This window comes from Trachymyrmex cornetzi, unplaced genomic scaffold (genome assembly GCF_001594075.2).
Source record: "Trachymyrmex cornetzi isolate Tcor2-1 unplaced genomic scaffold, Tcor1.1 scaffold345, whole genome shotgun sequence".
In the NCBI taxonomy this organism is placed as follows: domain Eukaryota; kingdom Metazoa; phylum Arthropoda; class Insecta; order Hymenoptera; family Formicidae; genus Trachymyrmex; species Trachymyrmex cornetzi.
In genome coordinates, this window is record NW_017298164.1 from 380,634 (window position 1) to 404,162 (window position 23,529).

Genomic DNA, 23,529 nt, shown 5'->3' on the forward strand with positions numbered 1-23,529 from the left:
ATGACAGAATCCTCGTATGTGCAATTAATGCCGTGCCACGCCGCGCCGTTCGCGTCGCTGAAAGGATTAATATTCCGCTCGTAGGACAAACGCATCCGAAGTGTAAACGAACAGCTGGATAATCACAGGAAACGGCTATTTAATCGTTTTCGGTACGATTGCCGAAGCCCGTATGATCATTACGGTTCTCCATCTCATTATGTGTGGTTCGGTTCTGTCCGGTCCGGTCCAGCTCGGCCCAGTTCAGCTCAGCTCAACTCAGCTCGATACAACACAACACTGTTCAGCTCGGAGCGATTTCGTTGCACAAGATATCGCTTGGCGATATTCAATCAAGTTCCTGTTCCAAAAGAGATTTGTTTCCAGCCGCGCGAATGAACTCGCACATGCGAGAGCTTCTCTGAGCAAGAGCCTCCGGATATATTCCGGATTAATTGAGATGCACACTCGCAGGCTCTCCTCTCCCTCTCTTTCTATCTTGACACCTTGTGTTGTTATCTGCACAAAGCAATTATATATCCCTCTCGCCGGATATCGACGTTCGATCACCTGCCAAGTGCACAAAGCGCTTAAATATGTACCTTCTTGCGTCCGCGCGGTGTGTACGCAAGAAACGTTGGCGCTGAATCTCGCAACTTGGAATCAACATCTCGAATAAATCGTTAGGCAATTACGCGTCTTTCATCTAGCAAACGGGTCAATCCGACAACGGCGAATGTCACCTCGGCGACACGAATCCGTCGCGATGTTGATACGCGCGACCTATCGTCGTGACTTTCTAACATGAAGCATTCTCGCCTTGATTTTGTATTCCTAGCAAAATGTAGTCATCTTCTAGATCCCTTTTGATTGAATCCACACACAATGATAGTGCCAATTACAGGTGTAACAGTAATGCACATACATATTAGAGTTGTCGCAGAAAATGAATTTAAAAATTCCCTTACTTTTCCAGGTTTTCCAGATGAAAATGAAAAATTTTCCAATATAAAATATGTAAATTTTAACATTTAGACTCAAGGATTATGGGAGGAGGGAAGCTAGTCTATATTATTTAAAATAGCGCAAAAGAACTTAGTAGCATAGTAAAATTTTGGATGTAAATTCAAGTCAGCAAAAACTAAATTAGTGTTGGAAAAAAGAATGCAGTTATGACGAAAAAAGGAATCATATAAAAATATTGAATAAAATAAATTTTAATTATTTTATTAAAATCATTTAAAGTGCGCAAATTTTGAATGTATTTGACTATAAACGTCAGATATAATATTTAAAAAATTATAAGAATTATTTCGAATAGAAACAGTTTAAGGAAATTGTGAGAAAATTTCGAAATTTTAGACTTTTTTTACATTTTCCCCTGACTTTTCCCGATTTTCCATGACCAATTTCAATTTTCCTGACTTTTCCCGGTTTTCCAAATCTGTGGCAACTCTGATACATTCACATCAAACACACATACACATTTCAAACACGCACATATATTTTATATTTATGTACGCCATTTTGTGTGCATCGCCAGACTCTTCTACGTGGAAAGAACAATTCTGCTGAAATATCTAAAAATTTATAATCAGATCTGAAAATAAGTTCATAGGACTATTAAAATAATTACGTAAGAATCTCAAGCACGATGAGCAATGCTGCAAAAAATTTTGACATTCTAGCAGCTAGCTTGCAGAGTATCGTACATAATTATTTTGATGATCTAACAAAATTATTTTCGGATCTGTATTTAGCTAAATTTTTTAGGTACTTTAGCAAAACCGTTCTTTTTGTGTAGGAACACTGCGTTCCATTTGTCACTTACAGCGTTCTTAAAATTACTTTATCTTTGTTACACTGAAAGAAAAAAATAGTTACAACTATAAAAATATAGAGAAATAGCACCTCAACTATTCATAATAAGTTAAAGGAAAAAAAAACCAATTGACTTCTTTACTTATTAATTGTTGTAACCACTCAATTTTAGTAGCAGTAACTTTAAAAATAGTAAATTGTTATCTTTAGTTAAATCAACTATAAAATTATTATTGGATTGACTGTAATATAGTTAACTCAGCTATATATATTGGTTCTACATAGATAACTTGTATAGTTGTCACTTTTATATTTATTATGACAATGAATTTTTATCTTGGTGTGTTTATTAAATGTTAAGCAAGGACAAGTGATGCTCACAGAGCTATGAGCGCCAAATGGAACGCACCCTAAATCTCATAAGTTTCATGTGTATGCTACCTATTTGCTAGCATTGATGCGGCAACGATATTAGAAAAGGAAATGACAGCAATGTCACTTATTTTTCGAAAATAACTCAACAATCAAGGCAAAGGTGAGAAAGGGGAAGATATGACGCTGCTCCGGAAACTCGATGTCTTTATAATTGTCGGCGATAATAACGTCAACGAGAAACGACCAACGGCGAAGGAGAGGGATATCTATTATCGGCGGCACTTGTTAAGAGTTTCTATACGAAAGAAGCGAAGAAGAAAGGCAAAGTCGGAAAAGAAAGGATGAAGAAAAGGAGAGAGGGGATTTCTTGATTCGTGTACGTCCCGTTTTGCTTATTTATTCTGCCTCAATAATTCGAGACAGAAGTTTGCCGGTGCGATCCAAGTCTCTACGTGAACTTTTCACTGCGTCTCTCCCGATACATCCGAGGGAACTTACGATTCGTCGCGGAAGGAATATCGACTTTGCGATACGCGCTCGTGCAACTCGAATCGCAAAAGGAGGTCGCAACGCCGAACAAGCGAATGGAGTACAATAAGTAACAAAGTGAAATGATCGTTATACGTATGAAAACACAATGATTGCATATCGCCTAAAATATATACAAACTATACTATTCCTATTAATATCATAATTATTAATATTCTTTATAAGATGCTTATAGGTATACACTGTGCGTTCAGAGATTTATATGTATTCTTTTAAACAACACTGAAAAAAATATAGTCTATTTTAATAAATATTTAGTTGAATACTGCCAACTAAATATTTATTAAATATAAAGATATAGTTATTTGATACAAGGAATTTGATTTAACAATCTTTTTTTTTTACTGAACAAATATTTATTTACTGTAAGTAAATGATTAGTTGACAGTATTCAACTAAATATTTATTAAAATTGACTACATTTTTTCTCAATAAAAATATTCTACTAAAATATTTTCAAGTATTTTGTTGAACAACGCTTTCTCGTAAGAAATATACGAAAAGAATGATTTTGCTAAAGTATCTAAAAATGTAGGTAGATTTAAAAATAATTTTGTTAAACCATCAAAATAATCCTGTATAATTCAAGCTAAATAATGTTGCAAAAAGTTTTGACTATTCTAGTAACTAGCTTGAACGTAATTCTTCATAACATTATTTTGATTTGAGTCCAACAAAATTACTTTTAGATCTGTACTTACAATTTAATTTTTAAATATTTTAGCAAAACCATTCTTTTCGTGTACGGTTTTCGTGATTCGGTCTTAGTTTAGAAATAGTTCAGACAGCCGAAAGAGATGCGGGTAAAAAGAACCATGGAAAAGTTAAATAAAGCGCAGAGCCAGAAAACGGCCATGGATCTTCTCAGAAGCGACGTTTGGCGATGTATAGCTTCGCGACGGTGTGGTGCACGTCCGAGTCCTTGATTTTAAAGATTCTTGTTTTACTGCCAAAAGAGAAGGAGACGTTGGACTTTTATAAGATTACACGCGAGAGGAGAGTACACTGATCTCTCAACGGGAAAGATAACAAGACCAGTCTCGTCGTCGCGCGGAGAAACGTTGGTCGCGTGAAATTCACGCAAGAATTGAATCTCTAAACTCGCACGGTTCTCTTAAAGTAATACCAAGAAATATTCGAATAATAAATACCGTGGCGAATCAGAATTTTTCTCTGATTGGCGAGGAGAATTAAAAATGAGGTTGACGATTATTATGAAAGTTCCGCAAGATATTACGCCCTAGATGCGTAAGAATGAAAAAATATCATCTTTTCTAAATGTAGAGTTTTACATCACCAACTGCCAAAAAAGTTCACAAAGTAATTTCTGCTTGAGAAAGAGAAAAGATACAATTATATCTCTCTTATAAAAAAATAATTTGATTATTGTCTCTGTTATTTCATTTCAAAAATATCCTATCACACAATGCAGATTAATATTAGAACAATTATTAAGAAGATAGTAAACTGAAACAATAAATATTAATACGAAAGACAGCAATTCTATTTCAATAGTTTCAACGTTTTACACGACACGATATTACGAGTACCTACTGTCAACATCCACAATATATACGTAATCATCCCGTAATTTCAGTGGTGCAATAAAGTTTCTTAGCTATTACAGGGCTGGATTTGTTTCGAGCATCCCTATTTAAATGATACAGCAGTCCGCTGTGTACCCGGTTCTTAGGCAACTCCATCCCTCTAGTCTCTCTCCTCTCTCTATCTCTTTTTGCGTCTCTGTCGATCCAACTATTCGAATCTCATCAGGCGACAAGCTTAGTTTCGTCAAGCAGAAATACTCTCGCTCACGAGAACGTGCGATAAAGACGGAACGACGAAGACGTTTCTCGGAGGAAGATAAACTATACAAAGTGAAATAGTTAGATTTTCATAGCAGATGTAACGGAACTATCCTCATGTTAATTCTGAAAAACATGCCTTAACTAAAATCTTCTAAAAAATGAAAACATTTAATCAAATATTTAATAATAAAATGTGTAAATTTTTTAAACATCCCAGCAAACGATATTTCACGTATACACGGAATTACTTGTATCCACCAAGATCAAATCATCTATATGTTCCTGTAAATTAATTAAAATTGATTGTTTAAAAAAATAGAAGTATAAAGTTCTATTAAATAATCAGACTTTAATTCGTTCCTTTATAAGGATTTTAAAAAATGTATGACTAACACTTCTTTATAAGAATTTTGATGTCCCACATTATGCTTTTAGCATTCTAATAATTATTGTCCGGTAACGCGTTATCTCTATTGTTAAACTTCGCGTATAAGTCAAGAAATTCTCGCGTCTCAATTTCACTCGACGGAAAGTCGTTCAAGTTGACTGAAAACAGCGGATTGGCCAGGTTTCATTTCGAATGCCTGCAGGAATACCGATGCGACGTTATGCCGACGTGATGCGATGGGATACGGACAACGAATGGACCGGTCTGTACGCGCAACACCCCTAAAACGTATACAGAACGTGCATCTGGCGACGCGGTCGCATAAACTCGACCGTATCGCACCAACATCCATACGAAATTCACACCTTGCGCCGCTTGTCCAATCCGATCTGTTTCGTCAGCGGAAGAGATTCTGCGTACCCGCATGGAATAAACGCTCGTCGTCTCGCTTCCGCTCGCTAAACTATCATCCTCTGTCCTGTCCTCATCCTCTCTGTCCTCCTTCTCTCTACTTCTCTCTCTTCCTCATCCCGGTTCGTGGTTGGATCCGCGTAATTATAACTTCGGCAGAATCTATGACAACACCGCGTCGAACGTATTCTCGTTCTCGAGCTATTCACCCCTTTCAAAGGTGTGCTCGTGCACCGTGCTCATGCTGGTCTAATTATTTCATTTTCCGCCAAGACTCGTATCAACAGGAAAACAGACGGCGAGGACAGAAAAGTGGCGGTAAAGGTGTAGGTGGAGAACCCCAAGAGGCATTGTTAGATATGAAAGGAGCAATGGTAACCAAATTCCTTAAGTTAAATAACATTTTGTTATTTTTACTTTTAATGTGTGTACTCTCTAGATTCTTTAGGATGGAATCTCATTCTAAAGAGTAAAAATTACGCCAGTCTTGAAAAAGAGCGGCTCAATTTTTATTCTTTAAGAGTGAGATTTCATTCTTTAGATTGACAATTCACTTTAAAAGTTTTAGAGAATAAAAATATCAAAAATTAACCCATTTCTGTGTGATTAGTTTCGAAGTAAACGAGTTAAAGTCCATATTAACTTTTATAGAGATGTGCAAGATCCATATTAACTTTTATAGAGATGTGCAAGATCGGGTCGGGAATGGGAACGTTTTTCGGGATCGGGATGGGATTTTGAAACTTTCGAGATTCTCCCGAGAATGTTCGAGATTTCCGAAAGTGTTCTGGTAACGCGAGAATGTTCAGGATTTCCGAAAATGTCTCTTTTACACTGAAAAGATTGGCTGCTGCAGAAAATTAGATGGTAATATGGCATAGCATTTTTAATTGATTGCAGTAATAAAAAATTGGCTGTTGCAGCCAATTAAAAATGTTATGCCATATTTAACCTTTTTATTAATTAATCTAATTTGCTGCAGCAGCCAATCTTTTCTTTCAGTGTACTATAGATAAAGGCAGAAAAGTAAAAATATAGCATATTTCGGAGAAAATGCAGTACTGGAAATACTAATATTACAGATTGATGGAAAAACAATATTAAAAGTTTCTGTACAGTAATAGATATCTCGAAGATTTTCGAGAAACAAGAATATTTTCGGAATCCCGTCCCATCCCAAGCATCAAGTTTCGGAAATTTTCGGGATCTCACACACCTCTAATATTAACATATGCATTCAGTAAATAATTAACTAAATTCGAGTCAAATTTAATACATTTTCTTGAGTTAAATTGTTTAATTCCATTGGTTTAGCTAAAGTAATGACATATTCAGCAGTGGCTTATAGAAATAATTAATAATAACTCAGATTAGATATAATTAGACATTATAAAGTTAACAGTGTACTTTCTCGGACTACTTTAACGGTATCTTCGAACCACGGAGTTCCAACCACAACGCGAATAGCTTCAAGTTGTTTATCCTTTATTCCATTTCCTTTAGTCGAGACATCATTTTTTTCGCAATCTTAGATTATTTACTTATATTTGGTGATATTACATTGAAGATATTTCGGTTTTGATTTCAGGAAAGAAAGAAATCCGAATATGTTATAGAGAATTTTAACAAAGTTAGAAAAATGTAATTTTTTATCTAAAATATCATTCATAAAACTAAATTTATATTTAATACTAAATTTATATTTAATTACTAAATTTATATTCATAAAACTAAGTTTATATAAAAGAACGATTTTACTAAAATATCTAAAATTTAAATAGTTACAAATCTGAAAATAATTTTGTCGAACCATCAAATTAATTATGTAAAAAACTCGAGCAAGATGAATAATATTATAAAAAATTTCGATATTTTAGCAACTAGTTTGAGCCTCCTGTATAATTTTAATTTAATGATTCAACGGAATTATTTTCAAATCTGTATCCAATTAAATTTTTAGATACTTCAGCAAAATAGTTCTTTCCATGTACAGATAAAAATCATTTCAAGTGCAATTATGCAAGCACAAAATTATATAAATATGAGATATTAAAAAAAACCTATATATTTTTACATTTTAATTTGCTTTTTCTTTTATCTTTCAACACTTTATTTAAATAAATACTCCGTCTTAGTTTCCGATCGCACCATTGTCCGATAAAGCTATACGAGAAATTGCGATTTTCCGACGAGATTCGAATGGTTGCGGCTGCAAACGAAGAGATGAAAACGGAAATAGAGAAAAGGCAAAGAACCGTGGTTGCACTCATTTAACCCCTTTGCATTCGTTCATTTAAGTAGCTAACTCATCCAGATCGCTTGGCGCTTTATATGCGCTCGCAGGTTCACGCAAAGGGAATCCGTGAGTACTGAAATTACAGTCAGAATAATTTGTGAATTATTTAGAACCTCAAATATACGATTGAACATGATATCAAGGAGAACGATAAAACACACTCAAAGACTGCACAGTTAAAATATTAATTAATTATTATTTCAATTCAGCAAATATCCTTATTAATATTTAAAAAAAAAAATATATATATATACATATATTAGTTCTGTCAATTTAATAGCGTATTACTGAACCACTTTTAAAGTATCTGCATCAATCACATTAGAAGGAGAAGGACTTACGACATTCATTGCAATTACAGGTCGACCAGGCACGGATTATCCAGTGCTGGGAAAGGTACCTTACACGAATTTCTACTGCGACGACCAGTCTTTCCCCGGCTTCTTCGCCGACGTAGAGACGAGGTGCCAGGCGTGGCATTATTGCGACATAGACGGCCGACAAGCAACGTTTCTCTGTCCGAACGGCACGCAATTCAGCCAGGCGGTCTTCGTCTGCGACTGGTGGTTCAACGTAAGGTGCGAGCTCAGCCCGAAGCTCTACGCCATCAACAGTCGACTTTACGGTACGCCCACCGAGAGCCCGACGAGACCTCATCGACTGATCACGAAGGAGCTTCTGGAGAATATATTCGTGCGTAGGAAATGAAGAGGGCGGAAGAATGGCACGCGATACTCGTCTCGAAACGAAAAGAAAGAAAGAGAGGAAAACGCGATCATTGCCCTAGAAGAAAAGTGTTTTCCTCGTAATACAGGAGTCGTAAAAACGCTGCGAGATTATCGGCGCCTCAAAAAATATCTCATGAGTCTCCGGATATACGCAGAAAATTATTTTCTCTCTTTAATAAATCCGTGAGTCGGATCTTCGTATCTTTTTCCAACATGCGGAAGCAATCGTAGTCACTTAACTATTCCATCATATATCGATCAATAGAAGCTAGCGTGGGATGCCTGTGATTGCGGAACTTTCAAAGGAAATGAGAATACGAGAGTATCTGACGATCGCGAGGAGAACACGACTATTCGTCGATTATTCGTGACAATCGTGAATTCTGCGAAAGGTCGTTGCAAGAGCATCGCGGAGTCGCCGTCGACGATAGCACACTCGAGCCGCTGAATCGCGCGACAAGCGTTCTAGGGAAATTACCGATGGATAAATCTTTGTCCAATGAATATCGAAACGATCTTCGTCGAAGGCAAAGAACGTTGCTCCTATTACAGAACGGGAGGGAATGAAGGAATGGATACGTTCGTCGCGATGAGCACCGTTGCATCAATAAAAGAGAAACCGGAGGTGGAGCGACTTCCGTCTGTGATGTGATCAGCCTTCCCTTCTGACGGGAGGAATTGCCTGACGCAGAAAAGCGTCCTGCACCTTCGATGTGGTTCTTAATCGTTGATGAGATCCTGCTCTAGACTGCGAGAAAGCCAAAGCGTCTTCCTCAGTCTCTTCTTTCGGTGCTTTACGAACGTCTCTTGTCGACAGGCATCCTTCTCTCTCTCTCCCCCTCCCCCTCTTTCTTTCTATCACCCGTCTCGTCAATGGATAGGAAGTTGATCATTAGACGGAAGTACCATCACGGAAAACTACCACAGGCAATATGTGCCACTGACACACCTGCGGGAAAATCAACCAAGTGCTTCATGATAGATTATCAAACTCAAACACGACTCCGGTGGACGCTTCGATCGCACTATAATCTATCTGATGGACATTGTGATTGTCACTGGGTAGTGACGTTTTGTAAGCTGAATTTGTCAATATGTATTTGTCAATCTACACGTAAATAACTGTTTTGATAAAGTATCTCAAAATTTACGTACAGATTTGAATATAATTTTGTTTGGACTATCAAAATAATTATATAGAACGCTTTACACTCCAATAATTGGAGTTTTTAAAGGCCATTGATATTTTAATTGCGAATTTTGGTAGATAAAGTTGTGAAAATAAGTACAATATAACCCAATTTTTATGATGGTTTTTAAAACTTTGACTATACTAAAAAGTATACTAAAATTTTTGGGATTTTTATATAATCTAATTCTATATAATTCGAAACAATAAAAAATTTGCCCTGTCTTAAAGATCCTTTGCTGACGGAACAGTTAAAGTTGCCGTTGAATGGTTAAACTGGTTACTAGAATGTTAACATTTTTTGCAGCATTATCGTCAATGTTTACAGCGTTCTATTATTTTGATGGTCCAATAAAATTATTTTCAGATATATATCTAGCTGAATTTTAGATACTCCAACAAAACTGTTTTTTCCGTATTAAACGAAGACTACGAGCAGTGCTCTCAATGCAAAAAATTCAACTGCGCTTTAATCGTTTTCTTGTCGGGGTCTCCGTCGAGAAGCAAGTGAATATATTAAATATGCCTACATAAATAGTCCAGTATCGCCAAAATATTGTTAATGCATCATTATAAACATAATACAAATTGTAAACACATAAAAGACTAGATGATTGAGAATACTGTTAGCTTGTTAATATTACTCTAAGAGTCGTTGAACGAAACAATATAGATTGTAATTGCAGAAGAGAAAAAATTATATTTGTACATTATTATATTCTCTGAGTACAATTATTGCAACGTAACATAAAAAAGAGAAAATGAGATTTTAGTGTAAATGGATTAAAAAAGCTATTATACGAAAAAAACGATTTGGCTGAAGTGTCTAAAAATTTAGATATAGATCTGGAAATAGTTTTATCTAAGACTATCTAAAATATCTAAAGATTTAGCTAAATACAGATTGAAAGTAATTTGACTTTGGACCATCAAAATAATTACACAAGAACATTCTAATTGGTTGCTAGGGTGTTAAAACTTTTTCCATCATCGTTTTGTATAATTATTTTGATGGTCCAAAATCAAATTACTTTCAAATCTGTATTTAGCTAAATCTTTGGATAATTTAGCGCGCAAAATCATTTCTTACTTAACACAATTTATTGCTGTTTCACCCAACAGCTCAAACGTAAAGAATGCAATAAGATACTTAATATTAAGAGAAATCTAAGAAAACGATCATGTATCCGAGTAATTATTCAAACGGAAAAAATGATCGAATTTTCGCGATGATGCGCGTCGCTATTCGCTTTGCGCCGAGCTGTACCGAAGGAAGGAATCGATACGTTTCGCGCGTGGACGGCATTGACGAGCGGTACAAGTCGATGCCTTCCGAAATCAATAGTCGATAATATTATTGTGCACGCCCGCCGATTGTGATGCTCGAGTGAAATGCACGCAAATACGCACACATGACAACGGCAGGCTTGCCGGCAATTAGTAATGGCGCATCGTACGAGATGCGCGATATTGTTGCGGCCCGCGCGGAAAAGCGCTGGAAAAGCGAACGAATTCTCACCACCCGAATAAATGGGTGCAATGACGCGACAATCGATCAATTCCTAAATCAAGACCCGCGGGCCGCGATTTTTCATCGGACAAAACAGTAGATACACTAACAATCACACCCGAGGCTCTCCTCGTCTCGAGCACGCTCGAGCCTGTAGTGTTAATTAGTTACTTGTTAAAACTGTGAGTGAAGCGCACGTTTGCGATCTTGTGTAACGTCATTCGTAACGTTTGTAAGCGAATTCTGTAGCGGAATGAACATGTGCCTTTATACCTAACGCCCTTTGCGCCTTGTACATAATAGAGATAAAAACGTAGATGTGCTAAGCCATTACGCGCCGATTGTCGGCGATCTTGTGTTAATATAGATAAAGAAGCGTTGGTATTACGACGTAGAATAACAGTGAATCCAACGTCTCGAGATCAGAATTCCGATAAAAGTAATAATTGGAAATGAAGATGCGCGATTAAAGGAAGTGTCCCTCCGAGCTTATTGATAGTTAGCCTCCTTCGATCCTTTGGCGAGGAATGTAATCTTCGCAAATTGGATGCTGTACAAGAATGCCATTACTGAAATTTTTATTTAATATAAAAGAAGGAACGAGCCTTTACGAGAGGAAGTTACGGCAAATTAGTTCGAAAACTTTTCGGTATACGCCGCACGGTGTATCTTTAATGAGGGATGCCGACCTCTGCTGGCCAATTTGCTAATGAAGAACAGTTAACGGAGACAATCTTCAGTGAAACTAAAGATTACTTTTTAAATGAGTGACGGGATTTAAACCGAAGAGTCACGCTTAATTTGATTATACGCCACAGGGAAGAAATCTCCAGTAATTTCTTCCGTTCTCGCGGTTTATACATAGTGCGATTAAGCTTTCATTCGTTAATTGACAAGCGGCATCTTTAATCGCCTTTTATCGCAATCATATAAGCGTTCCGATTTACGTTTAACTCAATTTAAGCGTCAATCAAATAATGTTACAAAAATAAAGAGGAAATATGTGATGATAATCTAACTTCGTGCAAGATTAAGTCGATCCATTCTTGGCATTTCCACGCTTGAGTTTGTTATTAAAAAGTGTATTTTAAAAGCAAATAAAATATTGATATTTCAATACTCGTGTAATAAGTCATTTTATTTCTAATGCAAAAATATGTTTTAGGTTATTTTATTTTTAACGCAAAAGTATATGAAATCTCGGAGAAATTGTCTTCTACACGGAAAGAACCATGCTATAAGAATATGAAATATTGCACTGCACATAATAGCGGCAGATTAAATTAAAACAAGCAATCAAATTGTCCCAAAGCTAGTGGAATGCACATGATCAGAGTCGCCACAGAAAATGAATTTTAAAATTCCCTGATTTTTCCAGGTTTTCCAAATGAAAATGGAAAATTTTCCCTGACTAATATAAAATATGTAAATTTTAATATCTATATATAGACTGTAGGAAAGCTATATTATTAAAAATATTATTATATCAAAAATGCAAAAAAAGTTTAGTAGCATAGTAAAAGTTTGGATGCAAATTCAAGCCAGCAAAAATTAAAAAGTTTAGAAAAAAAAGAATGCAGTTACGACGAAAAAGAGGGATTAAATAAAAATACTGAATAAAATATAAATTTGAATTATTTTGTTAAAATCGTTTAAAGTACGCAAGTTTTGAACTATAAATGTCAGATATAATATTTATAAAATTATAACAATTATTTGGAATAGGAGCAGTTTAAGGAAATTGTGAGCAAATTTTGAAATTCCCTCTTGCAGCAGTCATATTTATCCATAAGTAAATATGGGGTGGCACCTAGTTGGACACGGCTCAATTGGACACGAGCCACTCACAGCGCTTGAGACTACAAAGCTCCTAAGCACCGGTCGCTGTGATTGGTGGTGTCCAATCGAGACGTGGTCAATCGGGATCACCCCGTAAATATGACTATTCGCTCCAAGAGGGAAGAGCCTTAAGGGTTGCAGCGAAAAATCCAAAATGCTTAGAAATAGTAGCGCATAAATAGCGCATTATTCCAAAATTTTTTCATTAAGATTTTATTAAGTGAGGGGGGGGGGAGGTCGGCAGACGTCTCTTAGTGTCTGCCTAGCTGGCCCCCCAACTTAATCAAATCTTAATGAAAAAATTATGGAATAATGCGCTATTTATGCGCTACCCATATCGGTAAAATAAAATTTTTTCGCTCATTCCGTTTAGCTAAAAAAAAAATTTTTTGTGGGAGGGCTGAGTAGGCAGTCAGCCCCACCGCCCGTTAAAAATAATTGATTTGGAAAATTAAATACACAGGATTTATGCGCTACTTACGCGCTACTATTTCCAAGCATTTTGGATTTTTCCGCTGCAACCCTTAAGGCACTTCCCTCTTGGAGCAAACAATCATATTTATCCCGAAGTAAATATGACTATTCGCTCCAAGAGGGAAGAGCCTTAAGAGTTGCAGCGCAAAAATCCAAAATGCTCGGAAATAGTAGGGCATAAATAGCGCATTATTCCATAATTTTTTCATTAAGATTTGGTTAAGTGGGGGGGTGGGGCAGCTAGGCAGACGTAAATTCAGTTTATGAGGGAATCGGTAAAGTAAAAAATCGCATCTGTCGCGTAATGTAGTGCGATAGATTATCAATGGTCAAACGAATGCCGGAAACATCCTTTTGCGTAACATGAGTTGAAAAAAGTCGTGAACGTTGGTGAAATGTCGGTGGCCAGTGCGGTCACTGCAACCGCAACTGATTCAACCCTCCACACATCGGTGGACAGTTTTATATAAAATATCAGGTAGCCACATTGCGTTAAATGAACCGCAAGCTGCATACCCATGAAATAATTGGTTTTGCCAGCGTATCAAAATTTTTTTCCTGTAAGCTGAGTTAGTGTGGCGCGATAGTACATTTTGAGGTTTGTTTCCGGTTTCTGTTTTAATTTCATTTTCCCTCTCTCTTTCTCTTTTCTAGATCGTTATTAGATTTGTTTTTAATTGCATATCTCACGCTCGTCGTGTCTATCTACAGACATCGCAATTACACAATCATTACACCGCGATCGTTACGTTTCTAACGTAACGTTCCGTCGATACCGCAATATTTTTCGCAGGTTTTCCTAAACTAATATTTTTCAACGTTATAGAAAATTCACTCACGCGGACGTTGGTCGAAAATTGTTCTATATTTGGGATAGCTTTCAGTTCAATCCGTACCGATATTCCGTGTTTGGATTATACGCAATCCGTAGATGCAATGTGTCTTTGTGCGTTGTGCACTATCACGTGCAACTCTCGGTGAAAAGTAGGATTTGTTTAAAAAAAGGAACCGAAAATAAAGCGCGATCGGTTGGTATTGGAAAACACTTAAAGCGGTTTTCGAGGAGGGTTGACAATCGCAAATCGGTAAAAGCGAGAGAACGATGACGAAGGCCAAGCGGCGCAGCTCTCAGAAGGGGTCTAAGAATCCATCAGCGAAACTGGTAATCAGATGGAGCCAGCACGAACCACTTTCAGGGATCCAATCTCGTTGGGAGTTTTGTTCTCTCTTCCTCCCCTCTCCTTGCATTTTTCTTCGTACCCCTATTTCGTGCGAATGCAGTACGTGTGTGCAATGTCGCCCGTTCGTTTGTCCGTTCCTCTCAGTCTCTCCCAACGATTCGTCCAATTTTGCGGGCAAACCCGTTCTAGCGGCCGTTCGATGTGTCCGGAAACGCGCTACACGTCGATTTGAAATCTTTTCCGTATCGTCAGAAAAAAACGGCGTATCGATAGAGGGATATGACGCGTATTTCAACGTTGCAAAAATAATATGAATGCTGTCACAAGCGCGATATTTCGATAATCGAAAAAACGGCTAATTGGCAATTGCTTCAACGAACGAAGTTAACGATTTTCACGAGATCGAGAAGGATCCTGTTATCTCTCACAGGCAACGAAAGAGACAGACGGAGGGAATTCTGTGAATTGACGCTGCCGAAAAACAACGAGTGGGTTGATATTCGCGAAGATGCGCCATAGCCGTGCTTTTAATTACAAGATTCTTTTGACGGCACTTTTAAAGCTGGATGCAAATGGACCATAAAACTGGGCGTTCAGGTGGCTCTCATTTACGAGTGCAGAAAGTTTTTAGGTCCGTTGTGCCAAGTCGAGCCGAGAAGAATCGAGTCGCGTGGTAACGAATGAGAGAGGGCCTGTTTTATCGGTCTGCAAGTTCGAAAGTAATTCTCTTACTTGACGGTGAGACCGACAGGCCGCGCGATTTCAAACTAATTTCACAGAGAAGAGAACCTTTCCCCGTTTGCTTTGGCTTCCTTACCGATTGCTCTCCTCAAAGTTAACGTCAGTTTGCGGCGTTGCGTTCGACGTGTGACGCCGGTATTGCTTTTATTGCTATATCTTTCACCTGTGCTATTATCGACACTGTAAGTTTTAAGAGTTGCGAAATAATCAACTACCGATAGCGTAATTTTCTGATACTGCACTCTAAATTTTTTGCAGTGAAATCTCACTCCAAAAGAGTATAAATGCAACCACCTTTGAAAAAAAGTAAAAATATTTCACTTCTTGAAACAGAGTGACGGTTGAAAAAGAGTCACTCTTTTTAGAGTGAATTTTCACTTTAAATGAGTAAAATCTCACTCCAAAAAAAAGTGATTTCATTCCTTTGAAATGAAAATTCACTCTAAAAAAAGTGAAAATTGTCACTCTTTTTCAAGAAGTGAAATATTTTAACTTTTTTTTCAAGAGTGGTTGTATTTTTACTTTCTTAGAGTAAGATTTCACTGTAAGAAATTTAGAGCGTGTGCCTCGCAAAATCATCCTGTGGACTAACCGCAGTTTTCTATGTAGCATTCCTCATACGATTCTATCGATTATTATTTTGATTAAAACTTTTTAATCAGAGCCTATGCCAGAGCCTATGAGAAATAGTACTTATGGGTGCTTTCCATTTAGTGATCATACAATAATCGTTCTATCTTTGTTATTCACTGAACGCCTAGAAAAATACACGTACAGAAAAAACTTCTGCTAAAAAATTTAAAAATTTAGCTAGAGAAAGAATTTTGACATTCTAGCAATCAATTCGAGTATCACACCTAAAGATTTTGATGGTCTAACAAAATTATTTTCAGATCTGTATCTCTAGTTAAATTTTTAGATTTTTTTCAGCAAAATCGTTTTCTTCGCGCAGAAAGAATGATTTTGCTGAAATATCTAAAAATTTAGGCGAACACAGTTCTGAAAAGAATTTTGGACCATCAAAATAATTACATAGGAAATTCAAGCATGATGACCAGTGCTATAAAAAGTTTTGACATTCTAACAACCAGTTTAAATGTCTTATGTAGTTATTTTAATGACCCAACAAAATTATCTTAAGATCTGTAATTAAATTTTTAGATATTTCAGCAAAACCATCCTTTGCGTGTAGAATACTCGTCTCGACTTGTGTTATTAAATAGACAGCACTTTATAATTAGTCAGACATATTTCGTCAAATCGTATTAGAGCGAAATAAAATATATTTTTTCTGATATGATTTTAATAAAAAAATGTTAGATTCCTTGTAGTGACTATTCCGACTGAAGGATTTCCAGATTAACCCACCACAAAGATCGATGAAAATAAATTCACGTAACGTCCGAGTTAATCTTCCAAAGATTCAATTCTGGCGCAGATCGATTCTCTGAAACGTCGATTTATAGGCGAAGCTCGCGCAGTTACGCTTCCGCGAATTCACGCACATGCAACATGTATATCCCGGTTGTTTTCGCGCCCACGTCGGACGGAGAGACAGACACGCGGACGAATTATTTTCGTTCGCATAAACAAAGCCGCGACTTGAAAGGGGAGTTTAAATTGTTCGCTAGTTTTACGCGCCCGCGGCGCTCTCGTTTACTCGCTCGCTCTCTACCCTCGTTTCATCCCTCCTCTTTTCATCTAATTCCCGATACGCTTCCTCTTTCCTCCCTTTTGTTTCTCTCTTTTCCTCTCTCGCTCCTTTACCCTCACCACGCAACCCCGGGTGGGCGCGTGTTGTTGCCGCTGTTGCCGCTGTCCATCAGGAAAGATCCCGGGATGCGAGCCTGCGCTTGAAGCCCATTGATTAACCGTTGTCTGCCGCATGCTGCGAGCGAGAGAGGAAACGGAAGAGCTCTCTTGCGAGGTCAGAGGAAAAGGAAGAGAGGGGAGATGAGAGGGGTGGAGAGGAGAGGAAATAGAGAGATGCGCACGTTCAACGTGCCCACGAGCAACGTTTATGAAAACTTTGTGCATCGAATGCGCCACGGCAACGAATAAAATAACGCTCTAGATTATTCAACCCGTCTCTCTCTCTCCCTCTCCTACTCCCTCTCTCCTCTCCATCTCTCTCTCTCTCCCTCCCCCCCTCTCTCTCTATCTCCGTTCATCCCCTCGCCGTCTCGATCGGCCGAGCGGAGGGCTCCACGTTTAAATTATCTGCATTTTCCATTTTGTATCGCCGATTACTTGCCCTGGAGCCTACTCGCCAGCATCACCGATAAGCAACGTCAAAGAGTTCTTCGAGCTCTGGATACAGTCAAACGATACGTGTCCACCTTGCGTTATTAATAGAGCGTTTCCCCGGCTGCTCGCTATTTAATAAATTCTTGCCACGAGATACAATATCGATCTTGTGCTTAGGCAAAGCAAGGCGTACGCCTAGAGCTCGTAACACCGATAATAAATAAATTAATATGATTAAAGAGCATCGTCTAAGAAAATTTCTGACATTCTTTGTAGTTCCAGATCAAAATTATCCTTTTTCCCATTTTCTAAAGCAGGCTCCAATGAATTCCGAATAATATTTTGACCTATGCAGCAATAAACTAGTTCTTTATCGTTACGATGTGCGGAGAAGTACAAATGCATGAATAAGTACTTTCCGATCAAGTACAGAGAATAACCGCTTTCCCCGGGATAACAGTATGGATTTTCAGGGGCTCTTCTACAATGATAGAGTATTTTGAATATATACGGTATTTACGCCGGATGCAGCAACGTTTTCGCTCGTCACAAAGGATTAAACTGACAATTGTTCGATCATGTATGTTACGTGGAACTTGATTCAACATGATGTTAACACACCAGGCTTACGAGGATAACAAGCAAATGATACTGTCGTGATCGTTTAACGTATATAGATTCATCTGAATAAATTAAAAATTCAATTACATTTTTTTAATGTAACAACGTAATAATAAATTGAAAAACATGCGCATATGGAAAGAATAACTTTACTGAAATATTCAAAAGTTTATAACTAGATGAAGGTCTCCAAATAATTTGATTGGGCCTCTAAAATAATTATTTAGTACGTCAATAAATACAATGAGTAATGCTGCAAAAAGTTTTGACTTTCTAGCAACTAATTTGACCGTCCTACATAATTTCGATTATTTAGCAAAATTTTTTTCTGCATCTATTAGGTGTACAACTTTGCTTCCGCCGTTTTTTCCGAAATTCGAGGTTTTATTAAAAAAAAACTGGTTATCTTTTGAGGCGATCCACGAATCGATCCAATTTTTTCCTTCTTCATAAGACCGGAAGTGCTGGTCAGCCAGGCCGTGTGCCATTGATCGAAACAAGTGATAGTCAGAGGGAGCAACGTCTGGAGAATATGGCGGGTGGGGTAGGACTTCCCATTTCAACGTTTCCAAGTATGTCTTGACCGCTTTCGCGACATGGGGTCGAGCATTGTCATGCTGCAAAATCACTTTATCGTGTCTCTCGTTGTATTGCGGCCGTTTGTCTTTCAATGCTCGGCTCAAACGCATCAATTGCGTTCGATACCGATCGCCTGTGATTGTTTCAGTCGGTTTTAACAGCTCATAATACACTACGCCAAGCTGGTCCCACCAAATACAAAGCATGACCTTGGAGCCGTAAATATTCGGTTTGGCCGTCGACGTGGAAGCATGGCCGGGAACTTCCCATGATTTTCTGCGCTTGGGGTTATCGTAATAAACCCATTTTTCGTCCCCAGTCACAATGCGATGCAGAAATCCCTTCCGTCTTTACCTTTCAAGCAGCTGTTCACAAGCAAACAAACGCCGTTCAACATCTCTCGGCTTCAACTCGTACGGTACCCAATTTCCTTACTTCTGAATCATTCCTATGGCTTTGAGGCATTTTGAAATGGCTTGTTGAGTCACTTCCAATGATCGTGGCAATTTTTGATTTTGACACGAGTCTTGATCAAGTAATGCCTCCAATTCTGCATCTTCGAAAACCTTCTCTCTTCCACCGCTATGCCGGTCTTCGACGTCAAAATCACCGTTCTTGAAGCGTTGAAACCACTCACGACACGTTATTTCACTAATAGCCTCACCATAAGTATTTGAGAGCATTCGATGAGCCTCAACCGCAGATTTCTTCTATGGGATTACGTTGACAGATGCCCAAGTTTATTGTATGACGTCTATGATCTATTTATTTCGATCACCACTTACCGCTAAAGCCATCTATAGGAAAATGGCGGAAGCAAAGTTGTACACCTAATAGTTAAATTTAACTTTAACAAAACTATTCTTTCCATAAGTATAGAAATTAAATGGCTCACTCACCAAACGAAGACTGGTTTAGAATATTGTTTCTTACCTGAAATAGAAAAAAGAACAATTATTTAAAGTGCTCAAATTAAAAAAATACATATTTATATTTAAAAATATATCAAGAGAGATCATCGTTATAAAATTGTTAAATATCATGTAAAATCCCAGCAGTCACGCAGAACACAGAAAAGTCGAATCAGCTTGAGTGAACGAACGCCGCAAAATAATTATAATACAAGTAAACGCAGCGGAGGTACGAATGCGATAAGAAACGGCGAGGAGAAGCGCGTCGTGCAATTAAAACAAATTTCACGAATTCCAGACGAGTATTCCACGCGCGCAAGTAGGGAACCTTGCGACGGGATGATCGACGTGATTTCGCGTGCAAAAACGAACGTGATACGCAGAGATGGACAAAAACACAGAAACCGCCATTGGTCTCCCCAGAACCAGAGTGAAACGGAAAAAAAAAGAACGAAGGCGCACCCTCCGATTTTTATTTTCGCCCCTCGACCGACCGTTCGTCGCTCGCGCGCTTTCTCCCCATTTCGTCCGGTTTTTTAATTCGCGCGATATTTCCTGGTCGTTCGCATGTTAATTTTCGACGACCAATGACGCGGCAGGCCCGCGAGGCACAGACGTCGATGATATTTCGTGTGTTTCGAGCGCGGGTCGAGAGTAAAATTCCCGATCGACTGGACCAATCCCTCTCCCGCTTCGTCTGCCCGCCGCGCCATCGCCCCCGCACTTTTTCTCGTCGATATCGATACCAGAATATTGTACCTTATCAACGATACGTTACCATACGCAATATATGCGAAGAAACAAAGAGGGACGGCATTAATAAAGGAGGCACGCGATTAATGAAGGGTACGTGAAACAATTGCGCAAGGGCTCTTTGATCGCAGAACATTATGGTGTTTTATAAAGTACAAAGTGTTCCCGAAAAGCAAATATTAGTACTCTGACGCAAATTACGCGTTCCCGCACATATTAGTTATGAAATAAACAATGTTTTCGTGCGCGGGCATAATCGCTGCATGGCGCAGTAGTTTATGCAACCGACCGATGGCGCTAGGCCGAGCCAAATGCAAATTGAATTTTATTCGTTTAATTATTCACGCAGATTCGCATGCTGGTTGTCGTGCCATTAATTAAATAATTAATTAGATATTTATTGAACAATAATTGCTTATGCAGCGAAAGGCTGACGCGGACGAACTTATTGCCCACTTATTATTTTTCTATACCATCATTCATTTTCCCTCTCGTTATATAAATATTGATGGAACTGGATTTCAAAGGAACAATCTGCCAAAATAAATAATGACTGACATTTAATCGAGGAATGAATTCAAGGCAAGTGAGTTTAATACTTCACGTTCTCGTTATTATACCATTTAATATATTCCTCTCTGTAATGTATTATGTAATCGTTGATGTAATAGGTTATTAACGGCGAATAATGTGTCCGTATGTTTGCTCGAATGCAGATATTTAAAACAGCAATAATGCGAGAATATAACACTGTAACGAAGACATTGACAGTGGTTAACTGACAATGCAAAGCTGCAAGTAAAAATGATTATAAAGCTTTAATGGAAACCCAAAGCTTTATAATCAGCGAGTTTATTGTGGAAAGACATAAAATCTCAGTGATAGGAATAGAATAGACTCAATATCGCTAACAATTGAAGAATAGAATCCAAATGGTACTTGGACTAGTGTTGGAGATTTCGATGCCCGAATACAATCGGCAGTAAACTCTAACGCCAGGCATTGGAGTCGCTCGTTTCTTGTAATAACTTACATCGGTTATCCTTCTATTAAATTTATTAAAATCTCCGGATTAACAAATCATATAATTATATCTATTATGAGACGAAAGAATCGACAAATCCGACTTAATTACAAATAAACAAAATTACAAAATTAATAAGCGATGCGAATGTATTTACCGAGAATTCGCAAGAATTAATTAAAACATTATTCTTGTAAATTAAAGTTCAAAGGTTAAAAAATTGTTACAAAAATTGTAAAACGATTTTATACACAATAAATGTATCCTTGAAAATATTTATTTGTGTATGAAATGTTATATAAAAAATATGTCTATTATTTTAAGAGAGGTTGTGCCAATTTGATATTTTTTAGTAACAGTTTTATGTAACAAATATAGATTTATGTACAACAATAGCTTGTGCTGTTGTGCGCTGCGCTGGTTGCCAGATACATCGTCAAACCAACATCTATTTCAAAGAATTGAACGTGTTATAAATAATCTGCGCAGCTAAAAAAATCACCATGGTTTATGATTAATCCGGCAGTATTTTTTCTCACTGATATATTGCTCTCCAGCAGTACACACAATGCGGCTGCATCGAACTGCACCCCGCGAAATGGCCGCATACATTCGCGTGCTTGATTATTCACAGTTATTCCAATGGATTTCGGCTTTTGATTTGACTTTCGAAATTCCATTTTTATCCGTCATTGCTTCATCGTTCTTGTATTCTTGTAAAAAAATTATGGTAACATCGAGTGTGTAACATTGAAAAAAGCTATCGAGAATTTTTAGAAAGTAACAAACCAAATAAAACAGATTTTCATTATATCTTGCATAAAAAAATAATTTAGTGTCTTCGATAAATTGTTTAATCGAAGCATTTTTTAATAGCAATGAAATATTTTGCTTATAAAAAATATAGTTGCTTTTCTGCTCAATGTATTTTTCAGCTTTTTAAATAACAAAATCATTTGTTTATATCAACTGTTATTTACAAAGTTGAAGTATAGTGTGCAAAAATAATCAAACGTTTGGCCATATAAACAAAATCTTTAATTGTTGTTAAAAAATGCCAGTTTTGCTGACGGCACGAAGTTCCTTTTCCTACGATATTATTTCATAAACGTTCAACTATATTTTCTTATCTTCTAAGTGATTACCTCATCTTGTATAAAAAAAATAAAATTAATTTATACGAATACGTTACGTTTTAAAATACTTAAGAATCCTGTACTCCTTGAATTTATTTTCATTCTTAATGTCGGGTTTCTTTTTTAAAATCTTACACGCAAGAATCCCGCTCACGGATATTTCCATAGGACGCGATAGCAATTAACTTTGTAATTTGGAGTGAGAAAAAATTTTACTTCACGATTTGCAATTCAAATAGTTTACACAGTGGAAGCGGAACGATGGCATTGATTGGATGAAGAGAGGAAAAGAGCGGACTGCGAGACCTTGGGAAAAGTCGAGTGTCTAAATGAAAGAACCTCTTATTTGTCACCTGTGCATAGTCATCGAATTCTCGCGAGACGGGAAGAGAAAGCCCGTCGAACAAGGTTGGCCGACATACGCCACTGGGTTGCTTTCTTTGTAACATAAATTCGACGTGTCCAAATATCCCATAAAGTGCGAGAAAAAAACGATACATAGAAAATAAAGGACTACTTCATGTACGTAAACAAATACGGTGAAAGTGAGTAAAAGCGTGCTCATACCTTTCCACTGATAAAAAAAAAGAGATTCAAAGTTCGTGATTTATATTTCAAATTATATATTATAGATACCAACGCTCACCTCGATTTATTGATCTAGATAAAAGTGAGAGTAAAGGATTCTTGAACGATCGCGAAAGTCGACGGACAAGATTAGGAAAAGGAACGGAGCCAAAGAGAAAGAGGGACGAGGGGAAATGGCAAAGAGAACAGAGAGAAATGATGGAGTCGTTCATTGTCGACTGGTGTTGCCACTGCTGTTCTACCGGCTTAATCGCATTCAAACGTTTACGAGCCATGTCGAAGCCCGTTTCCCTGCCCGCCAAACACGTATTCCTCTGATTTTATCCGATGTTACCACCCCGAACCCTCCCAGTGCTGTCTACCGCCCCTGTTTTGTGCGTA

At 37.6% G+C, this 23,529-nt stretch overlaps 2 protein-coding genes across 2 annotated transcripts in view; one reads left to right on the forward strand and one right to left on the reverse strand.

The window, feature by feature from the left end:
* LOC108763199 (uncharacterized) overlaps positions 1-9,543 on the forward strand; it is an 83,831-nt gene extending 74,288 nt beyond the window's left edge. Inside the window, exon 3 of the mRNA XM_018510627.1 lies at positions 7,989-9,543. Coding sequence (XP_018366129.1) covers positions 7,989-8,335 — 347 coding nt within the window. The 3' untranslated portion in view covers positions 8,336-9,543. The remainder of the gene's footprint in view (positions 1-7,988) is intronic.
* Positions 1-23,529, reverse strand: part of qin (tudor domain-containing protein qin) — a 215,126-nt gene that overhangs the window by 85,314 nt on the left and 106,283 nt on the right. The window lies entirely within an intron of this gene.